Source organism: Oryctolagus cuniculus, chromosome 13 (genome assembly GCF_051225735.1).
Source record: "Oryctolagus cuniculus isolate XC-2025 breed Fujian yellow rabbit chromosome 13, ASM5122573v1, whole genome shotgun sequence".
Classification (NCBI taxonomy): domain Eukaryota; kingdom Metazoa; phylum Chordata; class Mammalia; order Lagomorpha; family Leporidae; genus Oryctolagus; species Oryctolagus cuniculus.
In genome coordinates this window covers 45,167,039-45,194,145 of record NC_142879.1, presented here as the reverse complement: position 1 = coordinate 45,194,145, position 27,107 = coordinate 45,167,039, and the positions used below count along the sequence as shown (strand labels likewise).

Below are 27,107 nucleotides of genomic sequence, written 5' to 3'. Positions count from 1 at the left end.
ATCTGCTCTACTCTCTCAGCATATCTAATTAAGACAGCAAGCTCATAAGGATCTGTACCAGGATATAAAAAGGAGAATTTGACACTTATCATCTATGGCCAAGCTTTAGTCAATAAGTAATCTAAATGTCCTTATTACAGTAAGGTGATCTTTTGTGTGGACATAACATCATTTTTAGAGAATCAAACTAGGATAGAAATAAACAAGATTATATATTTCAAATAGAACAAGGTAAAAACATTTTTAAAAAATTCAAGACTCAATTTATTTACAACTAGATTAATTAAAAATTATTTAAGAATGCATCTCCTGAACCAGGGACAATTCGTTTTAGTCCTGTCATAGAAATGTGCAGAATATATTATCTGAATCTTCTTTGAGCTTATAATCATACTATTGAAATAAGGTATTCATACATGAAGCACAAAATAAATAATAAAGACTACCTTGCTGATTTTTGGTCTAAAAGGCAAGATTAATAGTTTTCCAGAGTAATTCTTGGGTCTAGGTTCTGCTGCCACCCAGTGGACACCATGAGCCCTTAGTTTGGCCAAGCCATCCCTGAACCAAGCTAAGTTCCTGCAAGCAAGATCCCAATGCAGTCAGAGTTCCTCTGTAACTGTTTAGAGAGGGAGTCAAGGGCCCCTATGACTGTGGCAATTTTTGCATGAGAAGGACACATCCGTGGGACATTAGCTTTTCTCTTCAATATGCCATCTTCATCTAAAGGGAAGACGGTTGGACATTTCAACTCTGTTATTAGCACCTGAGTGGCTCCAACCCAACAGAGGTTCCCAGCAGAAGGGCAAAATTTTTTTCTCAAAGGCAATGCATTTGGTAGACCTCATGGGACAGGAGAAATTCAGAATCTAAAAGGATCTTTTCTTTGCCAGAGGTTTCGTCAGTGATAGAAAACTATAGTTGAGAGAGGCCTTGTGCAAATTCTATCCAAGAGAAAAGCTTCTGAGACAACTATCTCCACTGCTACTAACACTGTATGCTACACAGGAGCCCATTTAATTTTGGGCAAGTTTTCTTGTTAATTTATAGTAAAAACTCTAGATGAGGAAAATATTTTAAAGTCGAACTTCCATTTTGGTAGTAGGGGCCATAGGAAATTCAGTTTTCCTGTCTCAGGGATCAATTTTTGAGACAGCCTACATTGTTCCATAGAATTTGACTTGGGTGTCAATGAAGGGTCTGAGAAATCTACCTGTAGGATGCTGGTACAAGACACAAGTTTCCTGGGTTTGTGATGAGGGACAGCTTATTATTCACAGTAATAGTAGCAGCCACAATATCACCCTTTATCTTAGTTTGCTTAGTCCCCGAGTTCCAATTTCTATGGGTGATGTGAAGGGACACAAATGGTGCAAGAAGAACATGCACTGAATTGCACTGCAGGCAAGGAAGCCCCAGGGAGAAATTATCACTGTATTCTAAATCCTTTAGCAAACCTGTACAGATAAGTTTGTATTTTGGAAAGCTGTATTTATATAAGTATCAATTAAAAGATAAGCCAAAACAAACAGCAGGCAGTACTACTTTGTAAAATGTATGGAAATGCAAGAGACTCTTGGAAGATTATCCCCCAATATTGGGTGAGTGGTGCTTATTTCTTACTAGGACTAATGAGTCATTTCCCACATCTGATGTGCGTTAGTACTTGCTCCAAACCCATCATCATCTGTTCTCTATTGGGGGTCATCAGCATCATATCATCTCTTTAGTAAAAGCAGATCTAATCCATAGCATCAGTTATTTCCCTTCCTTATATCACTTCACTCCCAGATTCAGCCAACTGAATTAATGGCTATCACACCTCAAGATAGCTTGTCATTCAAAAGACCTTTATCTACTGCTTCCCCTCCAACCTTGCTTCCCTGTGGCTCACCCCTACCCAACTTCTTACTCTGCTGTAACTTCACAGGTATATAAAGCCTTTTATCCCATTAAATAGGGAAAAACCTCAGGTCCACACCTGGTCTCACTTGAAGACTGAAGGCGGGAGTCAGATAATAAAAGAGCTGCAAAAGTATTTGCTTAAAGAGCCATATTGGACTTCTTACCTCTGTAGAGAAACATGGATCTCCATGTTTGATCCAACCAGGTGAATGTATTCCTTTTTGGTGTGGTTTTAGAAGTCACCTGGCTTAGGAGACAGTCTATACTATGATTTGGATGCGGTTTTTCCTCCAAGGTTCATGTGTTGGAAACTTGATTCCCAATGTGACAATATTAAGGTGGTAGCACCTTTAAGAAATGAGATCCGATGGGAGGTAATTAAGTCATTGCAGATGCTACCATTTGAGGAAACTAATGTTATTCTCATGGGACCCCCCCCCATTAGTTCTTTATAGAGCAAATTGTTATAAAAGAGAAAGAGTAGCCCCTCCCTGGTCTCTAGTATACTTTCTCATCATATGATCTCTTCTACACATGTTCCCACCATGATACTATCAACCATGATGTGATGATGTGGCCAAAAGGGCTCTCACATGAGTTGAGCACATGCTGATGTCATGCTCTTGGACCTTTAAAACTGTGAGTTAAGTAAACCTCTTTTCTTTGCATATAAGGAATCTGCAAATAGTTCATGTAAAATATACTTTATGAGAAGAATATGTATGGACTTCAGAAAATCTGCACAAAAACTAACATTTTCAATCCATTTTTGTCTGATTTTTTTGAGCTACCTTCTTATTATTCAGCTTCAGATATTTTCTTAAAGCAACAGAAAATGAACTATTATAGTATGTTTATACTGGGCATCTTTTGGCTGAAAATCATCACAGTCTCCTACAAAGGGCATCTGAGTACTAACAACATAGTCATGGTGTTTTCCACATTTGAGATCAGGGTGGGTGGAGCAGATGTCAAAAATTATGAACAGTTCTCTGCATGAGAGACTTGTCATCAGGGCTTTCTGTCACATTTTGCAGACATTAAGAAGCAGCTCTGACAAACATCCTTTATAGAACTGGGTAGAAGTCTTCCCAGTAGTTAAAGATTTAGTCAGACAAAAAGAAATTCCAAGTAGAAAACTTTGTTGTGGAACAGATTCTATAGCAAACTGAATCATAGGAGCTTAAAACATAAAGTCAGGTGTGAGATGACCCAGGTGAGCAGTCCATGCTGTAATAATATAACCTCTCTTACCCGCTCTGCTCAGAGACACTACCCAAGATTCTAATAACTTTGCAATGTATTGTTTATAAAGTGGTTATAATTTCCTTTATCTTCCAAGCATTATAGTCAGTAGCTCAGCAGTACAGAGGCATGTTAACATCCAGATATGGTTCTAGAGGTGTCATATCTACAGAATACAGGATTTATAACTCTGCTTGTTTAGTAACAAGCAGCAAAGAAGCCAATCCCTCTCCACCAGGGAGGAATCAGTCACAAGACAGCCATTCTCTGGTCACCTTGATCTACTTAATTGCCTATATGTCTAGGTAAGGACACTGTGGAATATTAAGGGATAGTTTGGCACACTCAGCAAGGGTGGCAAATAGAACCAATGGTCCCTTCAAATAGGCTAAATTAAAACTTGAGAGTATTGGTTCAATTACATGCAAAATAATAGTACAATGCACTCAACTAGTATCATTTGATACATGCAATAAATTCCATTTTCTGTATTTAACACTATACTATAATGATTTTGATAAATTGAGATGTCAATGTAATACACTATTATATTGTATATATACTATGTAATATAATATGAGTATCTGTAAACTGTAAAAGTCCTAGTTTTTGTTAATAGTAAAGTGATTTAATGACAATATTTTTAATAGAGGATATCAAATTAATACAAACAAGAAATATGAATTTGCCCCTTTGCCTTAGGCAATAGCTAATCCCTGTATATGTGAGGTATACTTATTTCATTCCCTCCTAACATGAAGTGCAACCCCAACACTTTTCCTGTTACTAATAAACAGAAAACAACAGCAACAACAACAACAACAAAAAAAAGAACTCCCTTCATCTGTTTCTCCATTCCCTTTATAAGACAATAGTACAATTACAGCCCTCATTTTTGCTATTACTTTAAGGCACTCACTGTGTATTACATATGTGTACACAAATATCAGTAAAATTAATGATATTTTTACCAAAAAGTAAAAATGCTTTTGATGAGTCATTTAAAGCCAACATTCTATTTCTAATAGTATATATCAAGAATTTGATAGAAATTATGATTCCCAAGTGTCTTGTATATATAGTAGGCCCTCTAAATACTTGTTATGTCAAGTTGTAATTTGTTCTTAATAACCCATTTTATGAAGCCAGAACTACCCTCATGCCAAAGTGAGACAAAGATACTGTAAAACAGAAGAAAACTAAAGGCCACTATCCTGGAAAATAATGAAGGATGGGAGTGTGGGCAGGAAGGAGGGTAGGGGGGTGAAAAATATCACTATGTTCCTAAGTCTGTATATATGAAATACATGAAATTTGTATACCTTGAATAGAATTTAAAAAAACAATCATGGAGGCAATAATCCTCAACAAAATATTGGTAAACTGGAGCAGGTGTTTGGTACAGGAGATTGCGCTGCTGCTTGGAACGCCTGCATCTTACTGGAGTTTCTGATTGAGTCCTGGCTTCTCTACTTCTAATCCAACTTCCTGCAATGTTCCTACAATGCATCAGATGATAGCCCAAGTACTTGGGTTCCTGCCAGGTGGAGTTCCTGGCTTCTGGTTTCTGCCTGACCCAGCCCTGGCTACTGTGAGCATTTTGGAAGTGAACCAGCAGATGGAAGATCTCTGTCACTCAGCCTTTTATATAAGTAAGCATTTTTAAAATACTATCAAATACCTATGATTTTAACTTGATATGACTTGTAAACTAATTAAGACCTTCAAGGCTCAAAGTCATAAAATGATGGTAATAAGAGGGTAGAAACTCAAACCAATTATGGCATTTGGGAGGTAGGTCTAGTGGAGGAGCCTTAAATCATTGGAGGAATGTCCTTGGAAGAGAGTTCTCACAGGAGAGTTGTTTATAAAAGTTAAGCTCGAGTCAGGCAGATGCTGTCTGCATCCTGGTTCACCATGTGATTCTTTCTCTCCACTGATTCTGTCCTTACTCTAATCAGAAGCCAAAGCAATGATGTTGTCCGATCTTGAATTTAAACTTTTAAAACCATAAGCAAAATAATTACTTTATCTGTATAAAGTTAGATATTTCACTGTAATAACAAAAAAAGCTAGTATATAAATCTTTAAAAGATTCATACACCATTATCAAATGAAATTTATACATGGTACAAGAAGATATCTAAACAACTGTAAGTCAGTTAGTGGGATATACCAGATTAACATAAAATTCTTGTGATAATTCCAATAGGTACACAAAAGGCATTGGACAAAATTGAATACTCTTTCACCATAAAAAAAACTAGCACTCTCATGATAATTTCAGTATTATTCATGATAGCCAAAATACAGAAACAACACAAATACCCACCAATGGATAATAAATAGCAATATGGTGATACACACACACATACACACACACAATGGAATATTATTCTGCCTTTAAAAATAAGAAAATTTTGGGGTCTGCGCTGTGGCACAGTAGGTTAATCCTCTGCCTGCAGTGCCAGCATCCCATAAGGGTGCCAGTTCTAGTCCTGGCTGTTCCACTTCCAATCCAGCTCTCTGCTCTGGTCTGGGAAAGCAGTAAGAAGATGGCCCAAGCGCTTGGGCCCCTGCACTCGCATTGGAGACCCGGAGGAGGTTCCTGGCTCCTGGCTTTAGATTGGCTCTGCTCCAGCCATCGCGACAATCTTGGGGGTGAACCAGCAGATGGAAGACCTTTCTCTCTCTCTCTTCCTCTCATGGTCTGCCTTTCAAATAAATAAATAAAATCTTTAAAAAAAATAAAATTTTGCCATTATGTGGCAAAATAATGCCTCTGAAGGACATTCTGCGAAATGAAATCAGCGAGTCACAGAAGGACAAACATTACATGAGTCCACTCATACAAGGGATCCAAGCTGTGAAATTTAAGGAAATATATTACATTAGTGTTGCTACAGGTTGAGGATTGGAAAAACAGGAAATCAGAAAATTGTTACAACAGGCATAAAGTTTCAGTAATGGAAGGTAAGTCCTAGGGATCAGCTGTGCAAAATTGTACCTATGGTTTTTGATGTAGTACTATGCAGTTAAAAACTTTAGAGGATAGATTTCATGTTGGGTGTTCATACCACACTATTAATTAAAATATAAGACAGTTAAGTTTGCCTTCATACTAGCAGCAAAGAAATTACTTGATGATTCACAATAGTACATTATGTCTCCTATGAAGAACTGGAGTAAAGAAACTCCAAGTCTCCAAGCATAAAATAATAAGGAAAAGAAAACGCTAATTACCATGTTTTGATCAGCACACATTGTATACCTGTTGAAATATTGCACTGTAAATTATAAATATCTATAATTATTACTGGTTAATAAAAATAAATTAATATTTGCAGATGATTGCTCTTTGTGAGCCTTGTTTTTAAACTTTGTTATGACACTTCTACAGTGTCCTTTAGGATGGTGTATCTCTGCTACCAAGCCTGACTTCTGGGAACCCTACTGAATAACCTAGTGAACAATAACAATTTTTCACATTGTATGAGCACTGGGAATCATTTAGCTGGGAGGAGAACTGAACTTCTGAAATGTCTCTTTCTACCTATGCGTCTTACAGCAAATAATCAAGATGGCTCTTAAGGTGTATCAGATGCCCACCAACTAAGTCTAATTTTCTCCACAGCTTTCACCTCTGTATTTTTAATGTGCAGAGTATACCTAAAGTATGGCCCTGTAAATCATCAGCTTTCATAATTAAAGAAAAAAAGAAAATGGCAGGCCAGCATGGCGATGTAGCAGATTATGGTGTCGCCTGTAATGCCAGCATCCCATATAGGTGTTGGTGCATGTCCTGGCTGATCCACTTCCGAACCAGCTCCCTACTAATGAACCTTGGAAAGCAGAAGATAACTCAAGTACTAGGGTCCCTGCTGCCCACGTGGGAAACCTGGAAGAAGGTCCCTGCTTCAGCCTGGCCCAGTACCAGCCATAGAGGCCATCTCTGGAAGATGGAAGGTATCTTTGTCTCTCCTTCTCTTTCTGTTACTCTGCCTTTCAAATAAAGAAATAGAACTTAAGAAAGAAAGAAAGAAAGAAAGAAAGAAAGAAAGAAAGAAAGAAAGAAAGAAAGAGAGAGAGAGAGAGAGAGAGAGAGAGGAAGGAAGGAAGGAAGGAAGGAAGGAAGGAAGGAAGGAAGGAAGGAAGGAAGGAAGGAAGGAAGAAGGGAGGGAGGAAGGAAAGGTAATATACATTTTTGGTGAATAGAGAAGACTTACGATTTAATTTCGTTCCTGTCACTCCAGATGTTGTTTTAATTTGTATACAAAGTTACAAAGGAAACTCCAAAAAAGTGGCCTGTCATATAGATTGGTATGTTCACAAACACTCATTTCTGAGAAAAAGGAAGCCATGGCAGCATCAAGACCAAAACTATAACTTCCAAAATGATTTTCACTAACAAGAAAGAGCTATTTGAATATTTCAATGATTATATTTTCTTTTCTCTTCTTAAGGATTAACGATCAGTTATATTCTACCTAAGACTCTGTTCCTCTGGAAAATAAAATTAACATGTGCTATCTTTACATTAACCCTACTTTCCCTAGATTATAGCCTACATTTACTAGAGAAAACCAGGAATTTGCATGGATCTAGCAAAAATATATAAATCTTATTGTTATTTTGTTACTTAAAATGAATAATAGATTGAATATCATTATCATCCAATTTCAACAATTTGGAGATATGTCAAACTACTTTCAAACATATTCCAAACCATTTTAAAACAAAGTAACTTTTCTCAAGATGGTTTGCACTATCACATCAGTAATATTAGGTGTAGCAGTCTTTGCTACACTGTTTTGCTGAAAATTATACTTCTGTATATTTTAAGTTTTTATTTGTTTATTTGAGGGAGAAAAATTGCTCCCATCCATTGGTTCACTTCCCAGATGCCCTAAATGGCGAGGTCTGGGGCCAGAGGCAAAGCCAGGAACCAGGATCTCAATCCAGGCCACATACATGGGTGGCAGGAATCCAATCACTTGACCATCACTGTTGCCACCCAAGTCTGCAATAACAGGAAGCTGGAGTCAGGAGTCAGGGCTGGATATCAAAGCCAGGCAATCAAATATGGTATGCAGACATCTTAATTACAAAGCTGAACACCTGTCCCTTTCTATTTTTAAGGTAAACTGTAAGGCTATATTGTAATATGAAACATACTTAAAGCAGTATGTGTTGATCATATGTTAAACATTGTAGCAGGAGATTTTGTGCAAATAAGATAGCATAATTTAATAGATGTGCCAATGAACACACTCATCACTAAAGATCATTTAAACAAAATTGGTAAATAAAAATCCTTCTTGGTAAAGAAAAATATGTTTCATATTCATGTCTTCACACTGTATTACAATACTACCATCATTAGTAAAATCTTGAATATTTTTTTGGAAAATAATTCTTTTGGAAGGTCTGGTCTTTAAGATGCACAGCAGTTTCTCTACATTCAACAGTGTACTGGGGACTTCTTAGTTTTTCCTTCCACTTTGCACTAAGATTAATTCAGGACAATTAAAAATCACTGCTTCTACTGAGTATAATGATCCCCAAGATAAAGACTTCAAAGAAAAAGCAACTAACCAGAGCAAAATGACATAATCATAAGTCATGCCTTTTTCCATGTCTCAGAAACTATATGGCCATCTTTAAACTTCAACATGGGGACTGGCATTGTGGCACAGTGGGGTAAGCCAACATCTGCATGCCAGCATCCCATGTAGGTACCAGTTCAAGTCCTGACTGTTCCACTTCCAATCCAGCTCCCTGCTAATGTGCCTGGGAAAGCAAAGGAAGATGACTCAAGTTCTTGGACCTATTCCATACACATAAGAGATTCAGATGGAATTCCAAGCTCCTGACTTCAGAATGGCCCATAATGCCCTGGTCATTTGGTCATTTGGGGAGTAAACCAGTGGATAGAAGCTCTCTGTATTTCTCTTTCTGTAGCTTTGTCTTTCAAATAAATAAATAATTTTTTAAAAGCCTCAGCATGAATTCATTTTTGGTTTGCACTTAAAGCAGAAGGTTAATCTTGAAATCTTTATATTTGATGAATGTTCGCTTTCCACATTTGGGTTACACTATTTCTGTATTAATGCCCATTTTTTCTAATAAAAAATTTTTAACTTTAAATTTTGACAGTACTTCCCATGTTCACTGAACTTGGTAAGAAAAGCAAGACATTAAAAGCTATTTTGTGATTCAAAACTGATCCCATCATTCCTGTGATAAACACTGATTAAGGCCTACTATTTATCCAGAACAATATTAAAGATAAAGATTAAAAACACATGAGAGGGGCTGGCATTGTGGCATAACATGTAAAGCCAGTGCCTGTGATGCTGGTATCACATATGGGCACTGGTTCACATCCCCACTGCTATACTTCTGATCTGCCTCCCTGCTAATGGCCTGAGAAAAGCAATGGAGGGTGCCCCAAGTGTCTGTGGCCCTGTCACCCACATGGGAAACCTTGATGAAGCTCTTGGCTCCTGGTTTTAGCCTGGTCCAGGCCTGGCTGTTGCAGCCATCTGGGGCGGTAACCAGCAGATTGAAGATTTTCTCTCTCTCTCTCTCTCTTTCTCTCTATCTCTCCCCGCCCCTCCCTTTATCTCCTTAATGTTAGTAAATAAACCTTAAAATAATTTTTTAAATAAAAAATAAAACACATGAGAGCCTTCCAGTGTAAACCTGACTCTTTCATGTCTTGATAATTATAACAAAGATTACTCTACAGTTCCTTGTTTGCATTCAGCTACAAATATTGCAAATACTTTGTAAATACTTTTTGATAAAATCGATCATTTCTAACATAAGATTGAAGCTCATGGCTATATTTTAGTGGTCCCAAATATTTAATCGACAGCCTTACTGAAAGGCTCAGCTCATGAGGAAAGAAGGGAGGAGAGAAGAAAGAAAAGCCACAATATTTGGATGCCAACTTTTTAATCTTTGGTAATTAAACTCCAATATGTATGCTTTATGTAGAGTGCTATTTGCAGCTTAGACCTGGGGCTATCCTTTGAGAAACCTAGACTATCTTTGTTTCTGTCCTTTTGGCTCTGCAAGTTGTCATTACACAAATAACCAATAGAAAACCAGTTTTCTCTGTGCGTTTATGCTTCTGTCATCAGCTGAATATCAAAGTTTCCCAGATAGTTTAATCTTTCTTCTTCATTTTTGCAGCTCTCTATTTCCCTTATATGTCTTAGATACAAAGGAACCCTGCTATCCAGAAGCCACATGGACATTATCATCATGAAGGAGGCAGGATTAGTGTATGAATATGCTTCATAGGCAGTTGTGGTTTTGCTCATATTTCCTCTCCTAACTTTAGTTTAACACTCAGTAAAATGACTTCAGTAAAATTATTTGTGAGAGATTTTTATCTAGTTGTACTACTAAATTCTGGTTAATGTTGTATCAGTATGCTTTAGCAACATCTAGAAGCATACCTTAAAGAAAAATTAGAACATATCTATTAGCTATTTTCTTTCTCTCTTCATTACTTTGAAGGGCTGCTTAAGACATTGTGTTAGGGGGAATCTTGATTTCTAGCTAAAGATCTTACATATATATATATGAATATGTATGAGGGGACCATAAAGAGTTCATGGAAAATGGAATTAAGAATAATTTTACATTGGTGAAAAACACTGAAATCCATGCATTTTCTCTCTAACACATTGCCCTTGAACTTTATGAAGATCCCTAATACGCATGGTTTTCAAACTTTTTTGTATTAAAATACACTTATCATTTAATATTATTTTCCATAAATATTTTGAAATACCCTTGTATATGTGTGCATATATGCTTTAACTATATTGTATTAAAAGGTACTATAAATCACTGATAAACCACAATACTACATAAAAGAATACTACATACTGCCTCAAAAGTTTGCACAGAACCTCTGAAAATATACCAACATGGCATATCACAGCTTGCAGAGAGCAGCCTATACTGATTGTGTGATGGGGCTTTGTACTAATCATCAAATCTTTAATATGAACATTGATTATAAGATTATTATGCCAACATTTTAAATTTATGTGGAATGGCTCGAGTATTAATACAAATCGAAATCTGAGATGCACATTCTGGCAACATCCTATGATATAATTTCTAGAACATTAAAATCCTCCCATTACAGGAAAATTGATTTCTACACTAGTACTTTATTGTACTACACTATGCATGGAGTTTAAATTACTAAGACATTCAAAAATATTGTATGTTTATATGTTCAGTAAAAGTCACCAAAACATTTGAAAAATAGCTAGCACGTGCACATATTCAAATGAATATTCTTGGAAAAGCAATAAGGATGCTGAAATTGAAGTCCTTTCACAAATACGTGCTCAAGCAATTTCCCAGCACAAACAATACCTTATGCTAAGTGAGCAGTAGAGAACTGAATTTCACTCAGTTCAATTTCTTTTGCACTAAGCAAGATGAGGGATAAACAAGCTGGTCACAAATTGTTTTGAATTGATAAATGTGTGCTCTCATACAGTCAAGTGCAAATCTAACCAACAGAAAATTCTAATTTTTCCATTTCCAGGCTGACCTGTATTTTTACTCTGAAGTCTTGGTCCAAGCCATAAAACAGTATAAAAACTGTCCATGCTTGTTGGGTAATTTTTCTTCATAATATTTACAAAATATCATGAATAATATCCAGTCTATGGACCTAAGGGAAATCAAAATTGAGGAATGGAACATTTATAGGCATGAATGCATGGAAGAATGACAATGACAAGTGATTTCCTTCCAAAGTTATATAGAGGGGTAAGCTTTTGGTATAGTAGCTAAGGTGTTTGCATGTTGTGGCCGGTGTTGTATAGTAGGTAAACCTGCTGCCTGTGACACTGGCATCCCATTTGGGCACCAGTTCAAGACCTGGCTGCTCTACTTCCAATCCAGCTCCCTGTTAATGTGCCTGGGAAAGCAGCTGATGATGGCCAAGTGCTTGGCTCCCAGCACCCACGTGAGAGGGGAGACCTAGAGACAGCTCTGGGCTCCTGGCTTCAACCTGGTCTAACTCCTGCTGTTGTGGCCATTTGGGGAACAGATCAATGGATGGAAAATCAATCAATCAATCATTCAATCTCTGTGTGTGTGTGTGGGTGGGTGGGTGGGTGTAACTCTGCCTTTCAAATAAATAAACCTTTAAAAACAAAAAGATGTTTGCATGTTACATCAGAGTCCATGGGCTCTGCTTCTGATCCAGTTTCCTGTTAACGAAGGCTCTAGGAGGCAACAAATAATAACCAAAGCCACACAAATGGGAGACCTGGAATGAGTCTCAGGCTCCTGGTTTTGGCCTGGACCATTCCCGGTTCACTTGTGTGCACTCCTTCTTCTTAAATTGTGTTTGTTTATTTGAAAGGCAATGATCATAATGTCTGGGACTGACACTCGCCAAAGTCAGGAGCCAGAACTCCATCTGGTTATACCACATGGATAGCAGGGGCCCAAGCACGTGGGCCATCTTCTGCTGCTGTTCCAGGTGCTTTAGCAGGGAGCTGGGTCACAGGCAGAGCAGCTGAGACTCGTACCAGAACCACAATACAGTGTGCCTGCATTGTAAGTAGCAGCTTAACCCACTATGCTACAATAACAGCAAACTCTATCTTTCAAATAAAATACATTAGGAATAATCAGAATTTTTATTAAAAAGTTACTTATAAATGTTCCTGCTAATTCCATAGCTTACTATCCTTTCATTTTAAAATTTAAGTTTGTTTTTGTACTTAATATCTGCTAAAATTCATGAAGAAAACTTTCTAGAAAAAAAATCAACTTGAAGAAATACATTCAGCAGAAATGCACCATGCACTTCTCATAGCCACAGCAACATTCAGGAGGGAATCCTCTGTGCTGTCATTCTATGACATTTTCAAATCTTCGTCTACCAGTTCAATCTGAATTGGAACATGAGCTTTTTCTTGTGCAATGTATTACCCAGAAAGTACTCCAGTGAGTTTTGTTTTATGTGATGTACATGTTTTTCCAATATATATATTAGCCAAAAAAATCACAACCAGGAAAACAGGGTAAAATGAAATATAAGCATTCTATAAAATTTGGATATTCAAAACCAAGACATTTTCTATCAGGAAAGCATTTTGGAGTATATATATGAAAATCAACTTCTTTTCTATCCCTAACTCATATCATATCCATACAAGTCATCAAACTTCTATGAACCTCAGTTCTATGTTATAAGAATTTGTAAGCCCAAAACATCAAACTACTTTAATCTCATCTTTGTCTTTTTCATCTGTCCATGACTATAATTTCAATATTACTTTGGATCTATATTGTGACTGCTAACTTCTATTATTTTCAATAATAAATGAACACATTTAGCAATTAGACATGGGACTTTTGTGAGATGAATTTCTTTGAAGGGAACAGGAAGGGCATAAGAAATCTGAATCCCTGTTTTGAGTAACAAGAACATGAGAAAGGTAGAACAGCAGTATACAACATGCTTTTATGAAATTTCAACTTATGCAGAGCTTAATTTCACAATCTCTCCACCAGGAAGAGAGAGGCAGGAAAAAAAAAGATGATTATGTGCCAAGCTTGGCAAAAATCATTTTTTGGCAGAGTATACAAGCATATAATTAAACAATCTTATTGAAAAAATTTCTAATTGGTTTTTTGGTGTCTCATAAATAATGTACATGCATGTATGTGTTTATATTTGCAATTTTTAGTGATTATTAATTTCTTATTACTGTGAAAACAGTTGGAGCTTAAACAAGGAGAACCAGAGTAAATGTAATTATGTTCCAGAAATACTGGAAACACACATTAAACTTCTGGAAATGATTGTAATTCACATAGACTTTTCTTCATATTCATGTGTGTAGTCTAAAGGTGATGACAAGGATAACTCAAAATAGAAAAGACAGGGTGGGGCAAAACATACATTTTGGGAGATGTAGAACTCAATCCAGAATCAGTGAGTCTAATTAATCAAAATAGAGGCTTACTTTTAAATGTTTACATCATCTAAAGAACACCGGTAAAGATGCCAAAAATGGAAGATGATATAAAATGAGATTTTTATCATATAAATGCCTGCCACATATTACACTAAACAAATCGTGTAATCAGATATCTCTCTTAGTTCTTTAAAACTTTAGAATCTAAGAAATAGGTAGATATTCTATCTGCTTTATGGGTGAGGAACTTTCATGGATAAGCTGCATATAATTCAGAAAGCCCGATATTAATACTTAGTCCACCAGCATATAATGCTTCAACTTTCACATTTGACCTGCGGATATACATTCTGTGGTTCTATTTAAATAAGCCTGTTACTATGATTAAGAATTTTCCCCAGCTACTAGAATCCTATTATCATCAAAGACAGACTCCAAAGTGCCCAAGAGGATTCACTTTATCTCCTGTACTGTCCAATAAGGTAACCAAAGGACTAAGCAGCTGACGTGTGGCTAATGCAAACTGAGATGTGCTATGAGTGTACAAGTGTACACTGATGTTAAAGACTGGGTATGAAAACAAAAATATAAATTTTCTCATTAATATTTTATATTTATTTGTGCCAAAATGGTAATAACTTGGAAGGACAGAGTTAAAGAAAATACATTATCAAAATTAAATTCACTTTTTTTTAACTTTACTCTGGATAATATAAAATCAGATATGTGGCTTATATTTGTGACTTGCATGAGTGTTGTGTTTTTATTGAATGCCACTTCACTTCCTTGTATCAACTTTCATGAAGAGCAAATGAAGCACTTTAGACTTTGACTTATTCAGGATACTCCTATCCCTAATCCCCAATTCCACCCCCCAACCCAATTATATACATACACTGTCCTCAAAATGACAAATACTCCAACAGAGTCCTCCCAATACACATGAAGTCATGGTTTGTCAGAATTATTTCACATTTTGAGTCTCTAAACTAAATTTAGCATATCACTTTTACCAAGAGATGGCTGTTTGCTTTTAGTTTCTAAAGGCAGGTAAAAACACATAGGTATTATATAGGAAAATGAACTCATATGTAGTTTTTATCTGCTTTATTTGAATTTAAGCATCACAACTGTGATATCTAGAAATATTTCACTTCAATTTTCAGAATTCTTTGAATAGAAAAAAAGGTTTCAGAGTCTTCCTTCAGTAGCCACTCCTATCAGTTATCAAAATCTATATGAAGTTGTACATATTTCTATTATACAAAAATATAAAACTCTTCATATATTTTAAATAAATATAATGCTTTTACATTAACATTTTATATTCCTGTATTAATTCTTGTTTGTGTCATTGTCTGGAGGCTGAGAAGACCCATTTAATACAATTTCTAAGATCATTCAATATATTGTCAATGGATTTTCATGCTTCAGGACTTAATGTTGTTTTCTCTGTTGGGTTTTAGACTTTCTTGGAACCAGTTATGCCTTCCTTCTTGCCTATTCATCCCTTATGGAATGAGAAGGTATGCCTGTTTCAGTCTAATTGCCACCACAACCCACATCCAATGGCTTTGTGATGCTTCTTCTCTCTCACCCTCTCCACCCCTCTGCCTCACCATTTGACCCTCCAGTGGTGCTTCCTCTACCATATTATCTAATCCTACTGCACCTGAGCATCCTGTAAATAAGTCTAAAATTAGATATCCTCAGCTGGATGCTTTGTCTTCTCTATATCCTCATTATATTTTTATATTTCCTGCAGCATTGAATTATATTCTACTAAACATTAGAGTTAGTTTGGTTTATTTTACCTATTCACTCTTTTCATTTTGAGTTATTTTATTTTTTAAGATTATTTTAATTTATTTGAAAGACAGAGTTACAGAGAGAGCTAAAGAAAGAGAGAGAGATTTCTATCTGTTGGTTCACTCCCCAAATGGTCCCAATGAACAGGGTTGTGCCAGGCGGAAGCCAGGAGCTTATTCTGGGTCTCCCACTTGGGTGCAGGGGCCCAAGCAGTTGGGCCATGCTCTGCTACTTTTCCAGGCACATTAGCAGGGAGCTGGATCGGAAGTGGGAGCAGCCAGTACTCAAACCTGCACACACATGGGATACCGGTGCTGCAGTCTGGGGCTTTAATGTGCTGTGCCAGAGTGCCAGTCCCAATATTGAGTTATTTTTAAGAACAGAAAATTTCTTCTTTTCTACTCATCAAAAATTTTAACAAAATACCTCAAATATTGTAAGGATATATAAAGATAGCCAGCGCCATGGCTCAATAGGCTAATCCTCCGCCTTGCGGCGCTGGCACACCGGGTTCTAGTCCCGGTTAGGGTGCCGGATTCTGTCCAGGTTGCCCCTCTTCCAGGCCAGCTCTCTGCTATGGCCCGGGAGTGCAGTGGAGGATGGCCCAAGTGCTTGGGCCCTGTACCTGCATGGGAGACCAGGAGAAGCACTTGGCTCCTGGCTCGGATCAACGCGATGCGCCGGCTGCGGCAGCCATTGGAGGGTGAACCAATGGCAAAAGGAAGACCTTTCTCTCTGTCTCTCTCTCTCACTGTCCACTCTGCCTGTCAAAAAAAAAAAAAAAAAAAAAGGATACATAAAGAGCCTCAATTTTATTGTGTATCCTTATTTTCACAATCAGTACACAATCTGCACTACTTTATATTTATTTTTAAACTTTACTTTTAGAAGTTTTTTTCATAATGACTTATTTAAAAAATTATAGACTTAAGATCTTCATATCTCCAACAGGATTTGTTATTCCTCTTTTTATTAAGATTTATTTATTTATTTTGAAAGAGTTAAGAGAGAGGGGGGACCATCTGCTGGTTCACTCCTCAGATTGCCACAATGGCCAGCACTGGGCTTGCTGAAGCCAGGAGCTTCATCCAGCTCTCCCATGAGAGCACAGGCCCCAAGCACTTGGGCCATCTTCCACTGCATTTCCCAGGCCATTAACAAGGAAGCTGAAACATGAACCGGTGATCATATGGGATGCTGGCTTTTCAGGTGGCAACTTTATCTACTACACCACAACACCAACCCCTGGTTATTCCTCCTGTATCCCATTTAATTGCTTTTCAGTAAGTTTTGAAGGGGTTCAGTGTAAAATTTTTACACCCTCACTATTGGGATGCTGTGAGAATTTTTAAATTATCATAAAATCATTATTCAAAAGGCCAAATCTGTACAGCATCTAGGACAGCCATTGAAATATCCTACACAGAATAAAATGCAGAAATTTTCTCAAAGTATATTAGAATGAGGAGTCTACAACATTAAGTCTATGTAACTCTACTACAGATCTTGAGATTTGCATTACTTTATACAATTCACATATCATCAGAAATATGCCTTGCAAAGGGCTTATGTAACTGGGAAATATTTATCCAGAAACTTCCCCTTAAGCAAATGAGAATACTTGCTTTGAAAAAAATGAGGAAGAGGGCAGGCTCCGTGGCGCAGTAGGTTAATCTTCTGCCTGAGGTGCCAGCATCCCATATGGGTGCAGATTCTAGACTGGCTACTCATCTTCCAATCCAAATCCAGCTCTCTACTATGGCCTGGGAAAGCAGTAGAAGATGGCCCAAGTCCTTGGGCCCCTGCACCCATATGGGAAACCAGAAAGAAGCACCTGCTCCTGGCTTTGGATCGGCGCAGCTCTGGCCGTTGCGGCCATTTGGGAGTGAACCAGTGGATGGAAGACCTCTCTCTCTGTTTCTCCCTCTCACTGCCGGTAACTCTACCTCTCAAATAAATAAATAAAATCTTTAAAAAATAAAAAAGAAAGAAAAGGGGAAGTTAAGATATAAATGGCAATAATACCATTCCACATATCATGTTAAAAGCCACAAGTTGAAAGCCAGAGCAAAGAAATTAGTTTTTTCTTAATAAAGCACCTTTATTTTCATTAATTAAAATAGATATAATTCTGATATAATTATAATAATATTTTGCATTTCTATACTTAATTCAAAGTTAAAATACTGATATTGGTCATTTTAATGACATACAGAAATCAACTAACAACAATGCTGGCGAGGATGTGGGGAAAAAGGGACACTAACCCACTTGTTGGTGGGAATGCAAACTGGTAAAGCCACTATGGAAGACAGTTTGGAGATTGCACAGAAACCTGAATATAGCCCTACCACATGACCCAGCCACCCAACTCTTTGGAATTTACCCAAAGGAAATTACATTGGCAAATAAAAGAGCTGTCTGCACCTCAATGGTTATTGCAGTTCAATTCACAATAGCTAAGACATGGAATCAACGTAAATGCCCATCAACAGAAGACTGCAAAAGAAGTTATGGGACATGTACTCTATAGAATACAATACAGCAGTAAAAAAAAAAAAAAAAAAAAAAAAAAAAAAAAAAAAAAAACAATGAAATCCAGTCATTTGCAACAAAGTGGAGGAATCTAGAAAACATCATGCTGAGTGAAATAAGCCAGTCCCAAAGAGACAAATATCATATGTTCTCCCTGATCTGTGACAACTAACCGAGCACCAAAAAGGAAACCTGTTGAAGTGAAATGGACACTCTGGGAAACAGTGACTTGATCAGCCCTTGTCCTGAATATTGATGAACAACTTAATACTTTATCCCTTTTAGTATTTTTTTGTTCTGCTTAATACTATTGGTTGAACTCTGTAATTTACACACAATTATTCTTAGGTGTTTAAATGTAACTGAAAAGTGATCCCTGTTAAATATAAGAACGGGAATAAGAGAGGGAGGAGATGTACAATTTGGGACATGCTCAAGCTGACTTGCCCCAAATGGTAGAGTTAGAAACGTGCCAGGGGATTCCATTCAATCCCATCAAGGTGGCATGTACCACCAATGCCATCTTACTAGTCCAAGTGATCAATTTCAGTTCCAATTGATCATAATGATAGGATTAAGGGTCAAATGGATCACATAAACAAAACTAGGGTCTGCTAATAATAACTGATAGAATAAAAAAGGGAGAAAAAATCCAACATGGGAAGCAGGATACACAGCAGACTCATAGAATGGCAGATGTCCTAAATAGCACTCTGGCCTCAGAATCAGCCCTTAAGGCATTCAGGTCTGGCTGAAGAGCCAATGAGAGTATTTTAGGCATGGAAAGCCAAGACACTGTGGCAAGAAAAATAACCTAAATGAAAGATCTCTGTGAGTGAGATCCCAGTGGAAAGAACAGGTCATCAAAGAAGGAGGTACCTTTTTCTGAAGGGAGAAGAGAACTTCCAGTTTGACTAGGCCTTGTCTAAATAAGGTTGGAGTTTGTGAACTCAAGAGGCTTCCATAGTCTTGGCAGCCCATGACAAGAGCCTCGAGAGATTACTGATGTCATAAATAAGTGTGCCAATTGTTAATTCAACAACAGGAGTAACTCTGTCCTTAATGTGTTTTCAACGAGAATTAACAGTAAAGCTAGTATTCCAACAGTACTTTATACTTTGTGTGTCTGTGTGAGTGCAGTCTGTTGAAATTTTTTCTTAGTATATACTAAGTTGATCTTCTGTATATAAAGATAATTGAAAATGAATCTTGATGAAGAATGGGATGGGAGAGGGAGTGGCAAATGGGATGGTTGTGGGTGGGAAGGAAGGTATGGGGGGGAAAGCTGCTATAATCCAACAGTTGCACTTTGGAAATTTATATTTATTAAATAAAAGTTGAAAAAATACTTATTTTGGTCATTTTAATGACCGACAAAATTTGTTTTCTCATTTAATAAATCATACTGTGTTTATTTTCATCTCATGCTGCTAATAAATTGAATAAATTACTGGTGCCTGCTATTCCTACTTCTTAGAACATTGTGACTACATGCATTATATAGAATATCTACCAACTCTACATTTCAATATAATCCTTTAGACAAATCACCAAAGGCTATTTTAGGTCAAAGGGACATTTACACATATTCAATCATCTATACCATTTCAATATATAAACCCAATCATTCAAACTGATATGTCCATGGTTCTACAGAGAGTAAGGTAAATATAGATGGCCTCCGACTTATAAAGGTTCAACTCACAATTTTTTACTTTGTTATGGGGAGGTAGCAACAGAAACCATACTTTGAATTTTGATCTTTTCCTGGGCCAGCCATATGCAGGGACATGATATTCGATTGCTAAGTTATGATGTTTGCTAAATTAGGAGTACTAAATGCATTTTAGACTTAGGATAGCTTTATTGGACATGATTCCATTTTAGGTTCAGAAGCAACTGAGTATAATCTTAATAATATCTTATTAAAATTGAGTGGCTTTGCTCTTGCTGCTCATATTTTAAGTGAAGAGATTTTCCTTTCACATTGAATTCTGAATAAGACACATACACAGGAGTGTCCTCTTATTTTACTGATATAAGAGGAACCTGACTGAATACAGAATTCAGGAAGTGGTAAAGATGCCAAAGCTTAATGCAAATTGGAAGATATTTTTGTAAGTAAAAACTTCAATGAGGCCGGCGCCACAGCTCGCTAGGCTAATCCTCCGCCTTGCGGCACCGGCACACCGGGTTCTAGTCCCGGTCGGGGCGCCGGATTCTGTCCCGGTTGCCCCTCTTCCAGGCCAGCTCTCTGCTGTGGCCAGGGAGTGCAGTGGAGGATGGCCCAAGTGCTTGAACCCTGCACCCCATGGGAGACCAGGAGAAGCACCTGGCTCCTGCCATCGGATCAGCATGGTGTGCCGGCCACAGCGTGCCGCCCGCGGCGGCCATTGGAGGGTGAACCAATGGCAAAGGAAGACCTTTTCCTCTGTCTCTCTCTCTCACTGTCCACTCTGCCTGTCAAAAAATAAAAAATAAAAAACTTCAATTATCATTTTTAGTTTAAAAATATTTCCTTTTTTCATTATGAAAGCAATGAAATCCTAGGTGTTTATGTCAAATCTTTTATAATCCCATCTTTCTCCCTCTCCACCCTAAAAAATATACCAAACACAAATTAAAATGTACCTGTTGGGAGAGGCACTGCTGGTTCTTCTTTGACAGAGTGATGGGATGACAGACAATTCTCTGTGAGCACAATGTCATCAAGTGCAATATCACCATGGTAGCCTTTCCCTACTCTTCCTTCAAATTTGAGTTGGAAGTCCTCATCGCCAAACAGTGGCAGTTCTTCTCTCTTCCAGAAATTGCCTTGTTCTGCAGTGAGGTTAAGGAGGACCTTGGTTTGGTTTGAGACTGATACCTGGATCAAGCTGAGAGCCCCAATGCCATTTCCGTACATGTGATAATGAAAAATGATCTGTAACCGAGAATAGATTATGTATGATTACAACAGTTAACTCCATTTTATTTGTAGATATATCACATTACTTCCAACTTTATTAACAGATTCTAGAAGGAAAATAATATGTGCATGTCCTTTTGCTCCGTGTGTACTTTACCACCAAATGAAGACAGGATGGCCTTGAATCATAAGTTTTGATATATGAAAGAATACATGAAGAGACAGAAATTTAGGAGGAAAAATGAACTGCGTTTACTTTCTATAACTTCTAAAAGCAGGATTCTTCAAAGCAATATTTTGAATGCACTCCCCAAAATGCATGTTAAGAACTGAATCCCCACTGCTCTAAGTGTTGACAGGTGGGATCTTTAACAGGTGATTACAGGTCACAAGGCTCTGTATTAATGTTACTGTTGCAAAGTGGGTCCATTATGAAGAAAGTAGGTTTGTTACAGAAGTAAATTCAGCACCCTCTCTTTGTATAATCTTTCTTGCATTCCCCCTCTGATATTATATCACACAGCAAGAAGGCTCTTGCCAGATGCAAGCACCTCAAACTTGGACTCTAAGCCTCCAGAACTGTAAGAAACATATCTCTGTTCTTTATAAATTAACCAGTCTCAGGTACTCTGATACAGTGGCTCAAAATGAACCATGACACTTGATAAACTCTCAAAGCCCACATTAAAGGAATAAAATAGCACTCGATAGCAAAGTATTAAAAAGACCTTCTGGGATTGGCATTGTGGCATAGCCAGTAAAACTGCCACCACCTGCAATGCCACCATCCCATACAGATGCTGGTTCATGTCCCAGCGGCTCCACTTTCAATCCAGCTCTTTGCTAATGGCCTGGGAAAAGCATCAGATGACAGTCCAAGTGCTTGGACCCTTGCCACCCATGTGGGAAACCCAGATAAAGCTCCTGGCTTCAGCCTGGCCCAGTCTGGCCATCACAGCCATCTGGGAAGTGAACCAGTGGACGCAAGATTTTTCTCTGTCTCTCTCTCTCTGCAACTTTTTCAAATACATAAATAAATCTTTAACAATATGTAGCAGACACTAAGGAGTTCATTTCCCCCTCATGAAACTTAAATAATTCTCATTGAAGTAGAACACTCACTTGCTTATTCTACTACATTCTTGTACTGGAAACAATTTATCCTAGTTCTACAAGACCCCAAGGACTCCACTACACACAATAAAACCACCAGAACACAATTATCCAACTTTTACATGAAATGCTAGAAGCAGCCTTGGGAGTTCTTCCTAACAATAAGAGATTTTCAGAGATCAACAATTTAATGTTTTAAAGATAGAGTTAACTGTATTTGCAGGCACTTTTATGTACAGCATCAAAATCTGAGAACATTTGGAGGAAAAATGCTTTTTAAGTTTTTGTCTTCTGATTTATATGGATTAGAAAAAATTTTAGTGGATGAATTTCACAAGGAAAAGACATTTTTGAAATACTAGCTGTCATCTATAGCATACTCAAGGCAAGTGAACTTGTTTTAAAAAATAAATAATTGGCCGGCGCCGCAGCTCACTAGGCTAATCCTCCGCCTTGTGGCGCCGGCACACCGGGTTCTAGTCCCGGTCGGGGCGCGCATTCTGTCCCGGTTGCCCCTCTTCCAGGCCAGCTCTCTGCTGTGGCCAAGGAGTGCAGTGGAGGATGGCCCAAGTGCTTGGGCCCTGCACCCCATGGGAGACCAGGATGAGTACCTGGCTCCTGCCATCGGATCAGCGTGGTGCGCCGGCCGCAGCGCGCTGGCCGCGGCGGCCATTGGAGGGTGAACCAACAGCAAAGGAAGACCTTTCTCTCTGTCTCTCTCTCTCACTGTCCACTCTGCCTGTCAAAAAATAAATAAAAATAAATAAATAAATAAATAATTGATTAAACAGTGTATACTGTGCAATGCTTCAAAAAATATCAACTAAAAATAGACGAACCATAGTGACTACATCCAAATTTCCAAGCAGATGAAATAATCAAATATTATTCTATGATCCAAAATTTCTTTTAAGTTTTCAAACATGAGAAATTTTATAATCACTGAAAATTGTCCTGAGAATGATGAAACCTGTGGGGTGGTGCTGACCCATTTTAGTGAAACGGAGAGAACTGTCAGCATCAATAAGTACCAGAAGATACAAGTGCATGGCCCACCTCTACATGGCTCTCTAGCAGCCACATGCCTGGTCTACTCAGTGTTCTGTTTTATTACCATCACCATCTTTGTGTGACAATGATGAAGAGTATGTGCTTCTGTCTCAGTAAATACTTCTCTGTCTTATTAAGGTCATCTCTTGATTGATAATATCAGGTTAAGATGAAAAACCAGTCAACACCTCTTTTCCCAAGGGAACATCAATGACAATGTAATATGTATCACACAATAACACACATACAAATCCTGTAAATATTACCTTTTGTAGAGAGGTATTTTCACTGGGAATTCAGTTACTCAGAGGTCTGACTTCTTTCATCAATCTCTCTCCATCTTTCCTATTCCCTTATTCCCTCAATACATGAAATATATTACGACAGATATAAAAACCCAAAGCTAAAACAAAAACAAAAACCAGTTTTTTTGTAGGGAAAAAAAAACAAGAAAACAATGACTGTAGTAGGGTGTTGAAGGCTGGTCAATGTGTCTCCCTTCCAGAGTGAGGGATCCTTCTATTGCGGACACAGGTTTAGCAGAAGAGTGCAATTTAAAAACAGAAAGATCACTTAACTCTTTCCAGATCTGACTTGATCAGCTAACAACTTTCTAGATGTATTTTTGCTCTCTTTTCAGTCTTCAAATAGTAGGGAACCCCTAGAGAGAATCTATGTGTGCAGAATTTATAGAGATTACATTTCATGTGGTATTTATGAAGCATTCTCTTAGAAGTAAAGTTCTTGTGAAGTCATCTCTGAGAGCTTAATTTATATTGTAACTTAAATAAACTTAAGTTCTAGCCCAGTTGACTCAAATCTGTTATGGAAAATAAACAACACAAACAATGAAAAAACTGAATGGAAAACCCAGCAAGTATGTGTCATATGTGGCCTTTGGCACCAAGAGCCACCCAGTGCTATTTATAACTTTTTTTCTAAAGATTTATTTTTATTTATTTGAAAGAGTTACAGAGAGAAGTAGAGCCAGAGAGAGCAGCCTTCCATCCAGTGGTTCACTCCCCAGATGGCAGCAATGGGCAGAGCTGAGCTGATCTGAAGCCAGGAGCCTCTTCCAGGTCTCCCCTGTGGGCACAGGGGCCCAAGGACTTAAGCCATCTTCTACTGCTTTCCCAGGCCATAGCAGAGAGCTGGATGGGAAGTGGAGTAGCTGGGACTTGAACCGGCTCCCATAAGGGATGCCACTTCACACACCTTTTCTTCTAATTTTCAAAGGCTAAGGAACATATTTTCTTTTTGTTTATAGAAATGTACCTTTTTTATGGATACATTCAGTCTTTTCTATGAAGAAAACTTTAACCATTTCATGTAGCTCTAACTAATCTGTAATTCTTGATAATATTTTATACTGCTTTTTAATTTTATCCTGTTGGTGAAATTCCCATGATTCCAATAATCACTACACTTTGAAGGAAAACAACTGGTATTTCACTTTTTTGTATTATCCATGGTTTCAAGTTATAACCATGAAATTCCCAATGGTTTTCAAAATTCTGAAATGTATGAAATTATCTATTGGAAATTCTTCTAAGATTTCAAATAAATCTTCCCTTTCATTCTAACTCTCTCTTTTCCATTTTTCACATATCCCAACTAGAGAAAATTTTAACTCCTCTTTGTTCTGGCACCAGCTATTCTACTTTCTGTATTTGGTTTTACCAACAATTACAAAATCTATCGTTTTTCCATACCTTGCAATTTTTGCTTCTCTTACTTATAACTGGACTTGAAATTCTAGCTGCTCTCATGGGCTGCTGTGGGAACAAGCTCTTTATGAAGATGTAATGCCCAGATGAATTTCCCAAGGTGTGGTCTGCCACTGGCTCTGTGCCTGTGGCAAGGATGCTGCTAGCTTTCAGATTCCAGTCAAAGTCTTCATCCTGCTCCTGTTCCCAGGCACAAAGGTCAAACTCAAAATCGCAGCGTCCCCTGGAGGTACCTGGAAAACATTTTCAATCTTATGTTAGAGGATATTGGCTGACTTGAAAGCATATGGTCCACACTTAACAGTGATCTTGCTGTGTCATGTAATATTCAAAACCTTGCAATACTACCTTTACAGCACCATTTAAGAAGACTGTTATACACAGCTATTTCCATGACTCATGTAAATTGGTTGCCCCACAAATCTCATCCCAGACTGAGAATTTTGAGAAAATAATTCAGCATTACATACATTACCTCCTCCAAACACCTAGTGAGTCATTTTATTCTATTTTATCACCTTTGCTTTTTAGGTCTTGGCTGAGAATTTAGGATGTTTATTATTCTAGAATACACTTTAGTTTGGCAATCATGTCCTAAGGCAAGAGTTACCATTTATTGTTATTGTGTTAGAACAGATCCTCACATTAGAGAGGAGAAAATTGTCAAACACAAAATGCTAATGATTTATTGATTTGAATTAATTTACAATAATTTGAATGAAATGCAAATAAAGTTACACTGAAACTATCAACAAGTGTTTTCAAATATTACATTACTAATATTGCTCAAGTTGTGCTTTCTTCCATTTCTAGAATGGTAGGAATTACACATAAATATTTTTACAATGCTGTAGGTAAATTATAAAGCTAACAATGGTAACAAAGATGTTATAAAACTAGGCAATACTGGCCGGCGCCGTGGCTCAATAGGCTAATCCTCCACCTTGCGGCGCCGGCACACCGGGTTCTAGTCCCGGTCGGGGCGCCGGATTCTGTCCCGGTTGCCCCTCTTCCAGGCCAGCTCTCTGCTATGGCCAGGGAGTGCAGTGGAGGATGGCCCAGGTGCTTGGGCCCTGCACCCCATGGGAGACCAGGAAAAGCACCTGGATCCTGGCTCCTGCCATCGGATCAGCGCGGTGCGCCGGCTGCAGCGGCGGCCATTGGAGGGTGAACCAACGGCAAAGGAAGACCTTTCTCTCTCTGTCTCTCTCTCTCACTGTCCACTCTGCCTGTCAAAAAAAAAAAAAAAAAAAAAAAAAAAAAAAAAAACTAGGCAATACTGTATGAAGGGTTCATATTTTACAGAATTAAATATGATATGCTTGGGACACTATTGTTATTCTGTAAGTAAATACACATCATGATGCATACCAATATGTAATTTTATTATCGGTAATAAAATGTATTTAGAATTCGACAACAATACTTTTTTGTTCAGTTCTGTTTGATTATTACAACCGAATTTAAATTATGTAAAAACATAGGTATATTTGAGATTGTGTCTAAAGCTATAAAAATGTTTATTTACTTTAGAGGAAGAGTTACAGAGAGACACAGAGAGAGGTCTTCTATCCACTGGTTCACTGCCCAAATGACTCCAATGGCTGGAGCTGGGCTTATCCGAAGCCAGGAGCCGGGAGCATCTTCTGGGTCTCACACACAGGTGCAGGAGCCCAAGGACTTTGGCTATCTTCTACTGCTTTGCCAGGCCATCAGAAGGGAGCTGGATTGGAAGTGAAGTAGCTGTGACTTAAGTCAGCGCTCATATGGGACGCTGGTGCCAAAGGCAGAGGCTTAACCTACTACACCAGAACACTGGCCCCCAAAACTATAATTTCT

At 37.8% G+C, this 27,107-nt stretch overlaps 1 protein-coding gene across 1 annotated transcript in view; it reads right to left on the bottom strand.

Moving 5' to 3' along the window:
* The window catches only part of MALRD1 (MAM and LDL receptor class A domain containing 1), a 407,814-nt gene that overhangs the window by 213,077 nt on the left and 167,630 nt on the right, over nt 1-27,107 (bottom strand). The window contains exons 21-22 of the mRNA XM_008268638.5: nt 25,254-25,501; nt 21,102-21,393 (exon numbers count right to left, since the gene is read on the bottom strand). Coding sequence (XP_008266860.4) covers nt 21,102-21,393; nt 25,254-25,501 — 540 coding nt within the window. The remainder of the gene's footprint in view (nt 1-21,101; nt 21,394-25,253; nt 25,502-27,107) is intronic.